The sequence below is a fragment of the Gadus macrocephalus genome, chromosome 2 (genome assembly GCF_031168955.1).
Source record: "Gadus macrocephalus chromosome 2, ASM3116895v1".
Classification (NCBI taxonomy): domain Eukaryota; kingdom Metazoa; phylum Chordata; class Actinopteri; order Gadiformes; family Gadidae; genus Gadus; species Gadus macrocephalus.
This window is the reverse complement of record NC_082383.1, coordinates 2,260,073-2,275,713: the sequence shown is the minus strand read 5'-3', so window position 1 is coordinate 2,275,713 and position 15,641 is coordinate 2,260,073. Positions and strand designations below refer to the sequence as shown.

At 50.2% G+C, this 15,641-nt stretch overlaps 4 protein-coding genes across 6 annotated transcripts in view; 2 read left to right on the top strand and 2 right to left on the bottom strand.

Moving 5' to 3' along the window:
• The window catches only part of ubtf (upstream binding transcription factor), a 302,966-nt gene that overhangs the window by 13,552 nt on the left and 273,773 nt on the right, over window positions 1–15,641 (top strand). The window lies entirely within an intron of this gene.
• Window positions 158–5,221, top strand: atxn7l3a (ataxin 7 like 3a). Of its 2 annotated transcripts, none has more exons than XM_060070461.1 (13): window positions 158–303; window positions 748–846; window positions 952–1,084; window positions 1,341–1,512; window positions 1,790–1,887; window positions 1,995–2,017; window positions 2,126–2,171; window positions 2,546–2,583; window positions 2,675–2,743; window positions 2,878–2,921; window positions 3,314–3,385; window positions 3,750–3,880; window positions 4,210–5,221. In XM_060070461.1, the coding sequence occupies exons 2-13, from the start codon at window positions 796–798 to the stop codon at window positions 4,491–4,493; spliced, it is 1,161 nt and encodes a 386-aa protein (XP_059926444.1). In that variant the 5' UTR covers window positions 158–303; window positions 748–795; the 3' UTR covers window positions 4,494–5,221. The 2 variants fall into 2 exon arrangements, with proteins under 2 accessions (XP_059926444.1, XP_059926452.1); XM_060070469.1 differs by having other exon boundaries at window positions 162–303; window positions 752–846.
• tmub2 (transmembrane and ubiquitin-like domain containing 2) lies at window positions 6,101–9,043 on the bottom strand. Of its 2 annotated transcripts, XM_060070486.1 has the most exons (4): window positions 8,891–9,027; window positions 7,844–8,358; window positions 7,649–7,788; window positions 6,101–7,309 (listed from the first exon to the last, which is right to left on the bottom strand). In XM_060070486.1, the coding sequence occupies exons 2-4, from the start codon at window positions 8,336–8,338 to the stop codon at window positions 6,898–6,900; spliced, it is 1,047 nt and encodes a 348-aa protein (XP_059926469.1). In that variant the 5' UTR covers window positions 8,339–8,358; window positions 8,891–9,027; the 3' UTR covers window positions 6,101–6,897. The 2 variants fall into 2 exon arrangements, with proteins under 2 accessions (XP_059926469.1, XP_059926463.1); XM_060070480.1 differs by having other exon boundaries at window positions 7,649–8,358; window positions 8,891–9,043.
• Window positions 9,470–15,616, bottom strand: asb16 (ankyrin repeat and SOCS box containing 16). Its single transcript, XM_060070314.1, has 6 exons — window positions 15,244–15,616; window positions 13,015–13,282; window positions 12,066–12,474; window positions 11,317–11,400; window positions 10,827–10,937; window positions 9,470–9,927 (listed from the first exon to the last, which is right to left on the bottom strand). The coding sequence occupies exons 1-6, from the start codon at window positions 15,614–15,616 to the stop codon at window positions 9,742–9,744; spliced, it is 1,431 nt and encodes a 476-aa protein (XP_059926297.1). The 3' UTR covers window positions 9,470–9,741.

The following is a 15,641-nucleotide window of genomic DNA, read 5'->3' as shown; positions in this document are numbered from 1 at the left end:
CTATGAATCTTGCACCTCTGGTAATGCCTAGGTTGAACCAGCAGAAAGCAGCGCTGCTCCTGTTGATGAGCGGTGTTGCCATATTGGGCCAGATATCCCGCCCAATCTGGCAACCCTTGCTGAGGCGTGCTGCTCCTAGGGTTGCCAGATTGGTTAGGAAATATTGCACAATCTGGCAACGCTGAGGTACTACAGCGACGAATATCCACAGGAAAGTACTACGATGTACACAGCAGGCCCCGATACAGTAATGCTCGGGTCTAGTAATGCATACTGAGCGTGTGGAAACCTTCTCTGACCGAGGTACGTTCACAACGCAGGAGGAAACTAAGTGGTTCTTTTCTAAAACCAGGAAATGTCACAACATTGTGCGGCTCGATCAGGGCAACATGACGATGGCGGAGCGCTACGTTGAATCAAGGTGTCCACACACATTTGTATCTCTGTCAGCCCATCACTGATACTACTTCAGAGGCCCACACGGATCACGCGCTTCTCCTAAAGTATCCTGGACATATTGTATTTATTTATGTTTCAGATGAAAATGCATTCATTGGGAATTTATGATTATTAATTCGGGTTGGCCAATGCAATAATCACCCCCTGAACGTAGATGCATGCACGCCAAACATTTCTGGTTAATGAAGACATTCCTACTGAAGATAAAGGGTAACTTAATGAGAAAGAAAAGGTGCCATGTTTGCAGTCATGTCTATTGATTATTGTTTCGTTTTGTATTGTCCAAAGTTAGACGGCCCTTCATGATTTGCTGATCAACCATTACCATTTTGCCAAATGAAAATGGAGGAGAAATCCCTGTCAGGCCTGAACGACACCAAACTAGAGGTAAGCGAGCACACATTGAAGTAGTATTCTTACTATATATTTAACTCCTGTTGTTGGGTCTTTCGGACGGTTTATATGTGGTGCTAATGTCTCTGAATTTCCCAGGCCTTAGTGGATGAGATCTACTGTGACCTGGTGGAAGACGCGTGTTTGGGCCTGTCCTTTGAAGTCCACCGTGCTGTGAAACAGGGGCACTTCTTCCTGGACGACACGGACCAAGAGAGCATGAAGGAATTCGGTGGGTATCAGAGCTTCTCCTTCTTTATTTCTCACGCAACGCAAGAAGAAAAATACGCCCACTTGACTGTAGAAATCTTTTCCTGTGGTTGAGTGGGCTATGCCGCTTACACCACAGGAAAAGAGGACGCGAGTTCGAGTCCCGTTGGGGCCAAACTCGGGAGGAAGCAACACATTGCTTTGCCAGCATCGGTGTGAGCCAGCCGGTCACAGTCTGGTCACACAGATGCATGTTTCCCTCTCGTCTGTTCTCTTAGAAATCGTGGACCAGCCGGGCGTGGACGTATTCGGCCAGGTGTACAACCAGTGGAAGAACAAGGAGTGTGAGTGTCCCAACTGCAAGCGGTGCATCGCCGCCTCGCGCTTTGCGCCTCACCTGGAGAAGTGCCTGGGGATGGGCCGGAACAGCAGCCGCATCGCCAACCGCAGGTCAGCCCTTCCACCAGGACTTCGGATTAGAGATGTTCCGATGCCACGTTTTCATTCCCGATTCCTGAGTACCGTCCGATACCGCGAGTATAAATCGATACAGCATCTAGCATTGTAACTACTTACTTACAGCACTTGTTCTTATTGAAGGGTTCTCTAACGATGAGAGCAATGTTCAGTGATGACAACGATGACCGAATGTAGTACTCCTAAAATACTATTTGTTATGAGCTACAGAGAGAAATTAACATTTAGTTTCTACCCTTAAAAACCAAAGGCTAGCGAACAACAACAACTTGAACAAGTCAGAGAGCGATCAGGAAGACAACGATGACCTCAATGACAACGATTGGTCATACGGGGCGGAGAAAAAAGGTGAACAACCTTTTGATTTTGACCTCATGAGGATCTTCGGTGTAAATTTTGGTTTAGTTAGAAAGATAAATCCCATTTCAAATGAACCAAACTCTTTGTCTCTCCAGCTAAGAAGAGAAAAGGTGAAAAGGTATATATTGGTTTGTAAGAAAGAACTGAATCCAATCTGTTTTAACTAGAATTACAGAGAAATAAGGATGAAAGCTCACACCTTATCTCTTTGTCATGTTTCATGCAGCTTCAGAATTCCCCCAGAAGATCCAAATCGGTCAAACACAAAAATGGTGAGTTTTACTGAGTTGATGGTACAACCTTCACAAGGAAGGTAAAAAAAGATCATGTACAAGACACACACTATCAAGGCTGGTTTGATGATTTGGTTTTTGAACATACCAAATGAAACCACACATATGTCTCCCCCTACTTAAAAGCATTCCCGTTTCTTGTGAGGCACAACGGTGTTCGTTGTGTACTTTTGACTTCCAAAAACACACCGGGAGGTCATACCCTTGTTGTTCACCTGTCTTAGTTAATGTAGAAGTCAGTTGTTCACCTTTACACCAACAGCTTCCATCACTTAAACTTATTTAAAATGTACTATATTTTATTTATGGTTCTGTTGACCGGTTCCACTAATTCTGCCTATTTGATGCTTCAGGTGAGCTCAGTGGCAGTACCAATGCAGAGCCCTACAAGGTAAGTTAACTCCCCTCTGCCTTTACCTGTCAAGTAAAACCGTCTGATCGCTCTGTGTCGACGTTCTCTCTCCTTCCACCTCTTCCTGCAGTACAGCTACAGTGTGGGTATTAACTACGAAACACTGGGTCCCCAGGAACTGCGCTCTCTGTTGACAACGGTAAGACTGAGTTGAGTTGAATCCACCTCGACCGGCCTCTAAAGTTGTACCTTTTAAAGTTAATAATAGCTTTCAAGCTTTCCGCAAAGCTTTGTATTCTTGTTTCGACTCAATGTGGCCTTCTCTCCCTACAGCAATGCGGGGTGATTTCCGAGCACACCAAAAAGATGTGCACCAGGTAAGGTAGCAAGGATGTCTCTGGGACAGCAGGAAACCCTTTTTGTGGTCTAGCAAAGAGTAGTCCGCAACGGAAGAGAAAAGTCTGGCCACATTTTGCCTTTGAGTAAAATGAAGCTCCTTCTATATCTTGCATCATTGTGTGTTGAACTATGCGCCCGACCTCTGCCAAACCAATCCCTGAGAAGCCTTATATTTATTTAGTATTTATTACATTTAGTATATTGTCACTACACTGTTCCCCCCCAACAGATGTCACACAAACATGTCCCCCTTATCAGACGTGTCACAGGTCCCAGCAGGTCTCTGTCGGCACTCCTCCCAGCTCCTCGGTGGACGGCGGCCATGTTGTTTGGTTGGTGTGGTCATGTGATCCCTGTGTGCCCCCCCCAGGTCCCAGCGGTGCCCCCAGCACACGGACCAGCAGAGGAGGACAGTCCGGGTGTTCCTCTTGGGGCCCTCAGGGTGAGTCAGGGTGGTCCTCTGGGAGGCCTCAGAGTGGTCCTCTTGGGGCCCCCAGGGTGAGTCAGGGTGGTCCTCTGGGAGGCCTCAGAGTGGTCCTTTTGGGGCCCTCAGGGTGAGTCAGGGTGGTCTTCTTGGGGCCCCCAGGGTGATCCTCTTGGGAGGCCTCAGAGTGGTCCTTTTGGGGCCCTCAGGGTGAGTCAGGGTGGTCTTCTTGGGGCCCCCAGGTCCGAAGAGGCCCCTGGTTGGTTGGCATAGTGAGAGCCCTTTCCCAATACTTTTGGTTACTCTGTGATCATAACGGTGGATCCTGGGCTTTGCGTCGGGTTCGTCTGACCGGCGGGTTGGTTTTCGTTTCGGTCGCCAGGTTACCGTCGCTGGCCAGCGTGGATGCGGTTGCCGGGGGTAACGGCTACGACGTGGCGGGCGGCGGCCAGGCCCTGATGAGTCGCCTGCAGTGGGAGGACTCGTCGGAGAACTCCGTGTCGTCCAACTCGAGTACGGAACACCGTGAACCGTCACTTCAGGAACACACACTAGCATCCCTTCACGGGACCAGTGGTTTATTCTGCTCATACGACCGTTACCAACACTGCTTAGACATCGGTTCCGTTCATCTAGTTGGATGTTATTCCTTTTATCGATATAATCTGCGGACATAAAAATGGGATGTTTCTGTGGCGCTTTGTCAAGGCCGATGTGGCCGACGGGGGTAATTGACCGTTGTTGTTAATTTTGGATTATAGCACCTTGTTCACTTCGCAACTGTTCACCGTTCCCTCTGACTCCACCACCTTGAGGTTGACTCTGTTGTCTGTGGCCCCCAGGCGGTCCCAACCCGACAGACCCCCGGAGGCCCAAGAAGAAGCGTCCGTCCTCCACGGCCTACGGCGGCGGCGGCGGCGGCGGCGGCGGCATGGGGGACCCGGCGGCGGCCCAGCGGGGGGGAGGCGGCGGTCCGACCGGCGCTGGTGGTAGCGGCAGCGCTAGCGCTAGCAGCAGCAGCGCCAGCGGCACCTCTCAGGGTAACCTCGGCTTCTCCAACAAAAACAAGAGGCCGAAGCAGCTGCCGACTGCCTCCATGGCCTCCCTGTACGACGAGTTCAACTAGACTCTGGGGCCCCGGCGCGTACCCCGGCCTTCTCTTCGTAACAAACGGGAACATGGAGGGAAAGGACTCTAGAGGTGAAGTGTGGTGCCCTTACAATAGAGAAGCCCCTTGTGTTCATCGTTGTGCGCATTTCTTATTTTATTTTATTTTAGTATTGTTTTTTACTACAGCATTGCGGCCCTTCATAATGGAAAAGTAAACAGTGGCTGTGGGGGGGGGGGGGTAATTTGAATTATATCATGTTTTTTTGTCGGCGTTTGTCCTTGGATAGGTCTTGCTGGTGTGCAATGTAGGATCAGGACTAGTTCTCAGTGTGGAACGGATTTATACATTTGTGTGGCATTTTGAAGGCTTTGAAATTGAGCTTGAATGGACTAACATGTTTTACTCACACAACGTGTGCATTGTGCATCTATAACTGCATGGGTGAAAACGCAGATTTTGCTTTGCTGTTATTGAGGCTTTCTCTTTTCTTTGCTGTGACGTTAAATTAAGTGCGTGCGTTGTGTAGATATCGCAGGTGTTCAGGGATTGGTGAGACGTCTGAACACTTAGAAATATCAAGATAATGATCTGGATCTTGATAACGTTTGAGGAAATCTTTTGTGTTCAATCTGATGGCGAAACATGTGAACTTCCATCCAGGAAAGGATTGTTGCCGTCCATCAGACCAGGTTTGAGCTCAGCTCTGTACGAGGAAGGCTGTCATATTTAAAAGCTTGATCTCTCTCATATGTATATTTATTGGTATGATGGCGATCTCCTTTCTAGGGAAGTGGTTAAGGGCCACATTTGATTTATTTTTCGAGTTCTGAATTTAATCTCAAATTTCCAATCTCCATAATTCTGAGTCAGATTCTGCCCTAATGCCCTCCCAACCCCTTCAATCAATGGAAAAAGCAGAGCTTTTATATCATATTTAACCTCCACCAGCGCAGATTTGTTCTGCGTCAGAGCAAGGCATGCACGTTGCGACCACATAGCTGTCATTTGTATACAGCATCAGGACACTTTCATTTCCTTTCGACAGATTGTTTGATAGGATGTTTAAAATGTCCTGTTAAAACTATGCAACATGATTTAACTTCCCCGTGGTAAACCACAAGGATAACAGTTTGCAGCAGAACTTCTGTCTGAGATGTCAAAATGTGATCAGAGGCAAAAGTGACACTTTCAAAACCTGCGTCCGTAGGAGTAGGTAGAACTAGTTATTTTGTCTCCGAAACATATGTTACACTCAATAGAGCAGGGATTGTAGCCTGTATGAAACTACCATTCTGAGAGTGGTTTTCAGCTTCAAGTAGCACTCATATTTTACAATTTCCCGTTTTATAACTTGTTTAGTCAAAACTGAACAAATGTTAGCTAACGCTTTTGGTTATCCCAACAGAATGTTTAACTGGAAAAATTTACTTTGGGCTTTACCTACAATGTACAATTTTCTCATTTGTGATGATCAGTTGTGTTAGCTTTGTCTTGTTTGTACCTGACAATTACTACAATGCTCTATAATATACGGAGGGCTTGATTCAGGAGTTTAAGGTTTGATGTTTGATCAGTACACCAACACAAATCATACAACACAAGGAACCCACCAGTGACCAAGCTAGTTCAAAATGATTTATTCTGAATAGTCAAGTCACAGCAGTCCAACTGAGGACACAAGAGACAACCTCTGATGTATTGCTAAAGCCCTAAATATTCAAGTTCAGGATGCAAAGTCACCTAAATCTTTTATTTACAGTATTTACACAACATTTTTGATATTGTCTATTTTGGTGTTAATATTCTAGTTTCATAAGTACTCGTGTAGAGTGATTCAAGCAAAACAAACACGATAAGAAAACCAAAGCCTTGCACAAAATAAGTCATTACTGCCAAATAACTGGTTTTTCAGAAAAATGTTTCTGAAAATAAACAAAACTTCAATTCAACACAACTCAAAAATATCCAGCCCAAGTCAAACATTGGTCACTTATCCAGTTTAGCATAATCATGTTGAACAAAAAATAGAAAAAGTGAAGTTCACGTGGTGAGATTAAAATATGAGAAACATGGAGCGATATGAACCTCTGACCTCCTAATGGTGAACGAGTATTGAAACTAACTCCAACGAACCAGACACTAAAACAAGCAGGACATGTAACTTCATAACATTACTCTGAAAAACCCAGGTCCGTTCATCGTAGACGCACACACTGCATATGACCATCTTGAACTGTACATTTTCCCCAACTTATGAATGAATGCACACACACACACACTTCCAGTCTTCTAGGTAGCATCTACACAGACGCCCTGATTGGTCCGTGTCCCTTACACGTTTACGCCCACACCGACAGAAAAACGGACCAATCAGGGCTCTCCCTCCATGGTTAACGACGGGCCCGACGCCCCGCCCCCTTCAGCGGCCGTGCATGCCGAAGACGAGGAAGCTGAAGAACACCGTCACCCCGACCAGGGAGATGGTGGCGGGCGCCGTGAAGAACTGCCGGTAGTTGATGCGGAAGTACCACACCACGGCCAGGATCACCACGAACACCGGCACCACCAGGCTGCTGGTGCTGAGGGCCACGCCCGCCGCCCGGACCCCCCCAGACACGCCCCACCGGACGCCCCGCCCTCCCCCGGGGGGCGGGACACCGCTCTCCTCCTCCTCCTCCTCCGGCTCCGCCGCCGCCAGCAGCTGGGAGACGTGGCAGTGGATGACGCTGTTGTGCGTGATGTTGAGCGAGGACAGCGTGCGCTTGGGGTCCTGCAGCAGCTGGCCCTGGTAGATGAGCTTCACCTGCTGCTCGCGGCCCGAGAAGAATTTGCTGTCGAGGGAGGGAGGGAGGGAGAAAGGGATTGTGGGTAAAATGGCGAGAAGGGCGTTACGCTACCGATACCAGTATCGTCAATTCCTCTGATGCGGCCTAAAATGCAGTAAGTAAGTGTCAACTATATTTTGTCGACAGTAAGTGAACCGACTGTACATTGCTGTAACCCTAAGAGAACCCTTCAATAAGAACAAATGCGATTACTAGTTACAATGCTAGATGCTGTGTCGGTATGTACTCGGTATCGGCCGATACTCCAAGTTCAGGAATCGGAATCGGTAACGGGAAGGAAAAAAAAAATGGTATGGGTCCAACATCTGTGATGGTTTTGTTTACCTTTTCAGCAGACCCACGGTCTCCTGCGGCGCCACCACCGCCACCTCCTCGGTGTCGTTCAGGAACTTCAAACGGACGGAGATGTTGCTGGTGGTTGTGACGGCGGGGGGGGGCGGCGGCGGCGGCGGTGGTGGTGCATTCTGGGACCGCGGAACCCAGCTTGGCCGGCGTTTTCTCCTCCTCTTCCTCGCCCACCTCCTCGTCCTCTTCGTCCTCCTCCGTGTCGTCCTCCTCCTCGTCCACCTCTTCGTCATCCTCCTCCTCCTCCTCCTCATCATGAGAGTGCTGGGCGCAGGTGTGCTGCTGTTTGCTCTGTATGTCCATCAGTCTGTCCGCGCCGACGTCCGCCCCGCCCTCCCCCCTCCCCTCGCCCTCCCCCCTCCCCTCGCCCTCCCCCCTGCCCTCCGACCCCCCCTCCTCCGGCTTGTTCTCCTGGGACGCCGGGGGGCTCTGCTGCTCGGGCGCGTCCGAGCTGGCGGGGCCGCTGCTGTAGCCGTCGTGGCCCCCCAGCCCGATGAGGGAGGCGTGGGCCCCCACGGTCAGGATGGTGCCCAGGATGTGGTCCCCCCGGTCGGCCACGTGCGTGGACAGCCAGGCCAGGACCATCGCCAGCAGCAGGATCAGGGCGCCGCCCGCCGCCGTCATCTCGTCTCCCAGCCCGTCCAACATGGTCAGCGCACACAGTGCCATTCCTGTGCGCAAACTGAAACCTGTTCGTTCGTTGGCACACACACACAAACACACAGGTTACGACTCCCTTGTTATGCTGTCAATAGTCTCACAGATCCGTTCGACCCCTCCCTAGAGGATCTGCTGCGGCACAGTACGACTGCTTTATTCAAGATCCTGCTGTGGTAGAACTTAAACCAAAATGCATGCACACACACACACACACACACACACACATGAATAACAGCCATAGCAGCCCTATTCAGAGACATGAGCTGCAGTGTGTGACATAAGTGCAGATGAGATAAGCCGTTATTCTCTTAGTAGGACACGTGGGTTCATCTGAGACCCACCGTTGCCCTCCTCCTGGCGTGATACGCCGCCTGACACATCTCAACTCTATCCTACAGGGCTCGCTGTGTGGCTAAGGGTTAGCAACCCGGCTAGCCTAGCTACCCCCGTAGCACGACCTTCGGCGGTCTAAACCTTCCCCCAGAGATGTTAACGTCCGACGGGACGACCTGTCTCCCTAACGTGTGTGCTCTTCGAGTGTGATGCACTGCGGGATCTTACCTGCAGCGGGATCAAATCATGTTTAAAGTCATGGCAGCGGTGTTTTTTTTTGTGTGTGCCACAGCCCCGTCCGACCACAGAAACACTGTGGACGAAGCGCCGTGACGTCATCGCACGGGAGACGTCATCATCGGGAGCGCTCGGGGTCGGGCCGCCGCCGCAGCGAAGCCGCGTCCGCTGGTCATGAGGAAACCACTCCCGGGTTAACCTTTTTCAATTGTGAAGGATTGCATTCAAACTGACATGCTATCGGTTTGAACCTGTCATTTCACAGAGTTCATCAATTCTGTGGTTGTTTTATAAATGTAGCGTGCAGCCATCATAATATATATTCCTATTTTATTAATTTATTTCTAAAAGCGTGTGACAAACACACTTGTAATTATGCAATTTTATATAGGCTGCAGTGTATACGTATATAAATATATAAACATGTATACATTTTGGATAAAATATATATACTGTATATATATATATATAGGGCCTATATATATAGCTTTTCTGATACCAAGCAAAAGTAACCTGTTTTAAACGTCGGTCCACCCATACAGCCATCAGAAAACAAACAAAACATGGACATAAGAAGAATATAATATATTTTTACACAATGAGTTTTTAAAATTTTACACCACCAGCTACACTCCTCAATCTCCATCACCGCCTCCGTGACCTACGACCTCCACGCATATCGTCCGTCCACCCTTCCATATAGCCAGCAGAAAACAAACAAGACATGGAAACAATAAGAATATATATATTTATATACAATGTTGTTTTTTTTTGACACAATCAGCTGCACTACTCCTCAATGTCCATTCCCTCCTCCGTGACCCCCGACCTCCAGGCCGCGGTCACCGGAGCGTGCCGTCGTTGCACAGCAGGAGGTAGTCCTTGAGGGCGCCGGGGACGGGCAGCCTGCCGACGGCCGAGTGACAGGCGGCGCCCAGGTAGCTCCGCACGACGCCGCGACACAGGTGCTGCAGGGACCGCGGCTGTCCGCTCAGCAGACGCACCCGGTCGAAGAAGGCCTGGTGCTCCTGGACCGAGGGGGGTGGAGGTGAGGGAGGGGAGGTGAGGGGTGAGGGGGGTGGAGGGGAGGGGAGGGGGGTGGAGGGGAGGGGAGAGGAGTGAGGGGGGTGGAGGGGAGGGGAGAGGAGGGAGGGGGGTGGAGGTGAGGGGGGTGGAGGTGAGGGGAGAGGAGGGAGGGGAGGTGAGGGGTGAGGGGGGTGGAGGGGAGGGGAGAGGAGTGAGGGGGGTGGAGGGGAGGGGAGAGGAGGGAGGGGGGTGGAGGGGAGGGGGGTGGAGGGGAGGGGAGAGGAGTGAGGGGGGTGGAGGGGAGGGGAGAGGAGGGAGGGGGGTGGAGGTGAGGGGGGTGGAGGTAGGGGGGTGGAGGGTGGAGGTAGGGGTGAGGGGGGTGGAGGTGAGGGTGGAGGTGAGGGGGGTGGAGGTGAGGGGGGTGGAGGTAGGGGTGAGGGGGGCAGGGGGGTGGAGGTAGGGGACGGGAGGAGACAGATGTAGGGGAGAGGGGTGTGGAGAGAGACGGGATGAATTAAATGTATTTTATTCTTATTTATTTGACCCTATACCTTCTACTGTGGTCGAGACCCTCATTGCCTGTCTGGGATAAATGTCGTTTTATAAGCACTGAGCAGTGAGCACTAGTCCTCATCTTACAGTGCAAACCAGCAAGAGCTATTTAAGGACACACACTTACAAAAAACACACAAGCAGTGCAACACAGTGATACCCCCTCCCCCACTCTACAGCCACTGTTGAGAAGAAAACAAATGCACGCAACAAGGAACACAACAGGCTTCGCTATTGTAAGGGCACCACACTTTCAACTCTACAGTTCGCCTCTAGAGTTCGCCTCTAGAGTTCTTGTTATTGAGGAGGAAGTGGGAGTTCATCTGCGGTGATGGGGGCTGAGGTTCACCTTGTACACGTCGCTGGACAGAGCCTCCATCCACCCACAGGGAGGGATGATGGTGTAGGTGTTCAGCAGGACTTCCAGCGTGGCAGGGGACAGTAAACAATACTTCAGGACCTTTTAACACAGGAGAAATGTTTGTCTCTCTGTGGTGTGTGTAATGGCATCGTACACAAACCCCTGAAAGTCAAAACCTGCTTTGTTGGGCAGAAATTGCTATCTCTAAATATTATATACAAATATTTTTTGGATTTCTTTTGGGATCATTCTATATGCAGATTCTATACTAAATTCTGATTCCAGCTAACATGTTCATTCGTCCATTCCTTCGTCCATTCATTCATTCATTCATTCATCCGTTCAGTCATTAATTCAATCATTCATTCGTTCATTCGTCCATTCATTCATCCATTCATTCATTAATGCAGGGCCAAACCTCATTCGTCCATTCATTCATTCGTTCATCGTCCATTCATTCATTCATGCTGGGCCCGACCTTGGGTGAAGCGAGCTTTGCTCCGTGGTTGAGGAGAGAGCGAGCGATGACTTCAGGCTGCTGCCCTGGGTAGTCCTCCACCACCTGACGGGGAGATGGACAACAGTATGATCCTGCGTCGACTTAGACGGGTCATAATACACACACATATAAAGCTGTCTTTTAATATAGATCGTTTTAAAGTCTAAGTGAGTTACGAGGAGAAGCTGTGCCGTAAAAATAAACAGAACCAGGTCTGAAACCATTTCAAAGAAAGGCGAAATGGTTGAAGTCCGGTACCATACTTTTCATCGTCATATACTTAAATATAATGACCCTCAATTTGAATTAACAATAACTACTACTCCTCGGTAGCCACATCGAGAAACACAAAGCTCCTCCCACTTACTCCTCCCTTCCCCCATCGAAACACAAAGCTCCTCCCACTAACTCCTCCCTTCCCCCATCGAAACACAAAGCTCCTCCCACTAACTCCTCCCTTCCCCCATCGAAACACAAAGCTCCTCCCACTAACTCCTCCCTTCCCCCATCGAAACACAAAGCTCCTCCCACTAACTCCTCCCTTCCCCCATCGAAACACAAAGCTCCTCCCACTAACTCCTCCCTTCCCCCATCGAAACACAAAGCTCCTCCCACTTACTCCTTAGTACCCACATCCAGAAAAAAGCTCCTCCTACTTATAGAAACAAAGCTCCTCCCACTTATAGAAACAAAGCTCCTCCCCCCCCCACCCCCACGTCCCCCCCCACCTGCAGCAGGCAGTCCATGGGCGTGTACCCGGCGCAGTTCTCCACGTCGGCGCGGGCGCCGCGCAGCAGGAGCCTCTCCGCGATGCGCGCGCTGCAGTTGGCGCAGGCGTTGTGCAGCGGCGTGTGCAGCTTCCTGCCGGCGGTGAAGGGCTCGGCGCCGGCCCCCAGCAGCAGCTGCACCACGCGCAGGTAGCGGCCCGCCTCCGCCGGCCGCTCCGCCCCCGCGCAGGCCGCGTTCAGCGGGGTCTCGCCCTCGCGGTTCTTGGCGCGCACGTCGGCCCCGCGCGACAGGAAGAGCTCCGCCAGCTCCTCCGTGGCGGCCCGCGCCGCCAGGTGCAGCGGGGTCAGACAGGAGTCCCGGGTCGGCAGGTTGACCTCCGCCCCGCCGTCCAGCAGCAGCACGCAGCACCTGGGACCCCCCCCCGGGGGTAAAGGGTGAGGAGGAAGACCATGCCCGCCCGGTGCTCCTCCCACAACCGCCTGGATTGAGATCGCCTTTTCTGACCAGAGTCTCCTGGCATTATTCCCCCTCCTCCTCCCTACTATCTAACCCTCCTCCTCCCTGTCTCCTCCCCACTATCTAACCCTCCTCCTCTTCATCTCCTCCCTACTACCTAACCCTCCTCCTCTTCATCTCCTCCCTACTATCCAACCCTCCTCCTCTTCATCTCCTCCCTACTATCTAACCCTCCTCCTCCCTACTATCTAACCCTCCTCTTCATCTCCTCCCTACTATCTTACCCTCCTCCTCTTCATCTCCTCCCTACTATCTAACCCTGCCCCTCCCTATCTCCCAACTCCGACTACTACTACTACTAGTAGTATACTACTTCTACTCCTGCTACTACCCCCAACCCACACAACCCACTGAGGTCCACTGTTGACATTCGGTCTCTTGCTACTGTGGTTCTCTGTGACCCCGCCCCCCTCCCCCCCCCCCCCCACTCACCCCAGGGCCCGGGCCGCGGCGGCGAGGTGCAGGGGGGCGCTGCCGTCGGCGGTCATCAGGTCGGGGGCGGCGCCGTGGTTCAGCAGCAGCCGCACGCAGGGCGCGTGGCCCCCCACGCAGGCGTCCTGCAGGGCCGTGCGCCCCCCGGGGTCGGCGTCCGCCTCGGCCCCCCGGAACAGCAGCTCCTCCACGCAGCCCGCGTGGCCCCGGCTGGCGGCCAGCCGCAGCGCCGAGGTCTGCTTCACCTTGGAGGTCAGGGTCCACATGCCTGAGGGGGGGGGGGGGGGGGGGGCATGAGGGACAGCGGGTTGGGGAGAGGCGCGGCGCTCAGATTCGACAGAGGAAACGGGGTTCCGGTTCCCTGATGCTCTTTTCGTTAACGTCCACAACGGTTAATAAAGGTCCGTGTTTCCCCGAGGATGGAGTTGCAGCAGCGGAGGTGAAATGTTATCTTTTTTGCGCGCAATTTTTTTTGTGCGCTCGCAAAGCGCACCCTGCCGGGAGGTTTCTATGCGTCTACTGGCAACATACATACAGTACATTTGTGCACATTAATGAGCAGGGGAAATAAGGAGAGATGGAACATATTACAAGTATAATCTTTAAAAACATTATTTACATTTATTTAACAAAAAATATTTATATCAACAACCACCCTATACATTAAGATCCCATAACCCAAATACTACAGCAATCGAAAAGGTCTGTGCCTCAAACCAATGGATCTTCCCACTCCCTCCCCTCTCCCCATCACAAAGGTTGTAGTAGGAGCATAAATAGGCCAAGCAGAACAAGTTTTGAGGCTCTAGAGTCAATAATGGCGACGCTGCTGAAAATGTTGCTAAAAAAATTTTATGTTGACATTTTTGCTAAAAAGAAATTTCTTAGAAATAAGTAGAGATATATTTTTCAAAACATAAGGTTGAGGTAAGACCATAAAGAGCCCTGAGGGTGTTTTCATTGCCATAACAACGTGAGCTAATCAACAAGTACAACATGTTCTCGACCAGTGGTTCTCAATCAATCATTTTTAGGAGACAGACATTTTATCACTCCCTCCCTGAATTGAAATAGCCTACTATTGAGAACCTGCTAATATTTATTTATTTAGATTAATAAAATTAACGGAGATAACATCTGCAACAACTTAAAACTATTTCCAACTTCAGTTTATTAACTCAATTTGTAACATTTAAACAAGACTGCTAAGTCTGTGTGAATCTCAAAACAGAGAAACAAGAGCAAATGATTCACAGGGGTTTGCATTTAATTATAATATTTTTAAAAAGTAAACATTGGTCACTTGTCAGCTTCATCAGCTTATTCCCTTTCAAAAAAAATAATATATGTTCATCTTTCAAGCATGAATAAAGACACCAAGTCCCTCTGTCATGACTTTGTAAGATCAAAATTCTTGTAAAACTTCTGACCCTTGGTCTTATGTTTATTTAAAATAAAATAAGTAAGTATTTTTAAAAAATAATTAAAACCCCCTGACACTTTTAATCAGCTGAGGGCATTTGCCTGAGTCTCATAGTATTAGAACATGTTGTACTTGTTGATTAGCTCACATTGTTATTGTGTCAATCATGCTTATCATGCTACGCAGCATTACAAGGCTCTGCCGACTAAAACATGAAGCAATTCAAGAAGAGGCATATATAGAATCGTCTTTTGGTCAACTGTCATTTAATAGACATCTGACAGATTATGTCAAGGTTTTAAAATTATAGTATTATTATCATTATTATCCCCTATATGCTAGGTGCATATAGGGGAAACACTGAAGGTTATTATCAACCCTAATAACGGGTTTACTGACCCTTTATTAGGGTTAATAAAGGGTCAGTAAACCCCCTAATAAAGGGTTTACTAACCCTTTATTAACATGACTAGTGTAGATGGAAGTAGGGTCGATGAAGGGTTTATTAGCCACACTCTGTTGCGGTAGGTTTATTCCAGAGCTCTGCAGTCCTCACTTAAAGGTGAGGCTCCTTTGAATTTGACATTTGTTAGTGGATCGGTTGGTTTAAATGTAGTAGGAGTAGTAGTACGCTGGTAGTAGTAGTAGTAGCAGCAGCAGTGGCGTAACATCATGGTGCTATGCCCTGGTGCAAATATTTATTTTGCTTGCACGTCGATATTTACGCCACTGAGTAGTAGTTGTAGTAGTAGTTGTATTTGTATTTGTAGTAGAAGTAGGAGGAGGTAGATGCGTGTGCAACACACCCATCTCCGGCGTCCACACCATCTCCTCGTGAACCGTCTCCATCAGCGCGTTGACCATCGCGGGGTCCTTCAGCAGCGCGTACACCCCCCGCATGTCCCCGCACATGAACGTGTTGTGGACGGCCACGTCTCGGCAGCGCACCGCGGGAGGGGGCGCCCGGACCTCCTGCAGCTTCCTCCGCCCGGGCCCAGGCGGCGCTCCTCTGCCCGCTGAGGGAGCGGGGGGAGGCAAGGGCGCAGGCGCCAGCGGGGCCCGGGTCATGGCTCTCCTGTGGGCCAGGGCCCGCCGGGCATTCTCCCATTCCTGGTGCTCCTGCTCCAGCCTCAGGGAGCGCAGGGAGGTGTCGGTGAAGGGGAAGGTGTCCTTCGACATTCAGTCAACGCACGGGTCTATACAG

Coding starts and splice junctions, on each gene's coding strand:
- atxn7l3a (XM_060070461.1), top strand. CDS start 796: ATGAAAATGGAGGAGAAATCCCTGTCAGGCCTGAACGACACCAAACTA. Junction 847..951: donor TGAACGACACCAAACTAGAG/GTAAGCGAGCAC, acceptor TGAATTTCCCAG/GCCTTAGTGGATGAGATCTA. Junction 3,881..4,209: donor CTCCGTGTCGTCCAACTCGA/GTACGGAACACC, acceptor TGTGGCCCCCAG/GCGGTCCCAACCCGACAGAC.
- tmub2 (XM_060070480.1), bottom strand. CDS start 8,338: ATGGCACTGTGTGCGCTGACCATGTTGGACGGGCTGGGAGACGAGATG. Junction 7,310..7,648: donor ACCGTGGGTCTGCTGAAAAG/GTAAACAAAACC, acceptor CTCCCTCGACAG/CAAATTCTTCTCGGGCCGCG.
- asb16 (XM_060070314.1), bottom strand. CDS start 15,616: ATGTCGAAGGACACCTTCCCCTTCACCGACACCTCCCTGCGCTCCCTG. Junction 11,401..12,065: donor CCATGGACTGCCTGCTGCAG/GTGGGGGGGGAC, acceptor TCTCCCCGTCAG/GTGGTGGAGGACTACCCAGG. Junction 10,938..11,316: donor CAAAGCTCGCTTCACCCAAG/GTCGGGCCCAGC, acceptor CTGTGTTAAAAG/GTCCTGAAGTATTGTTTACT.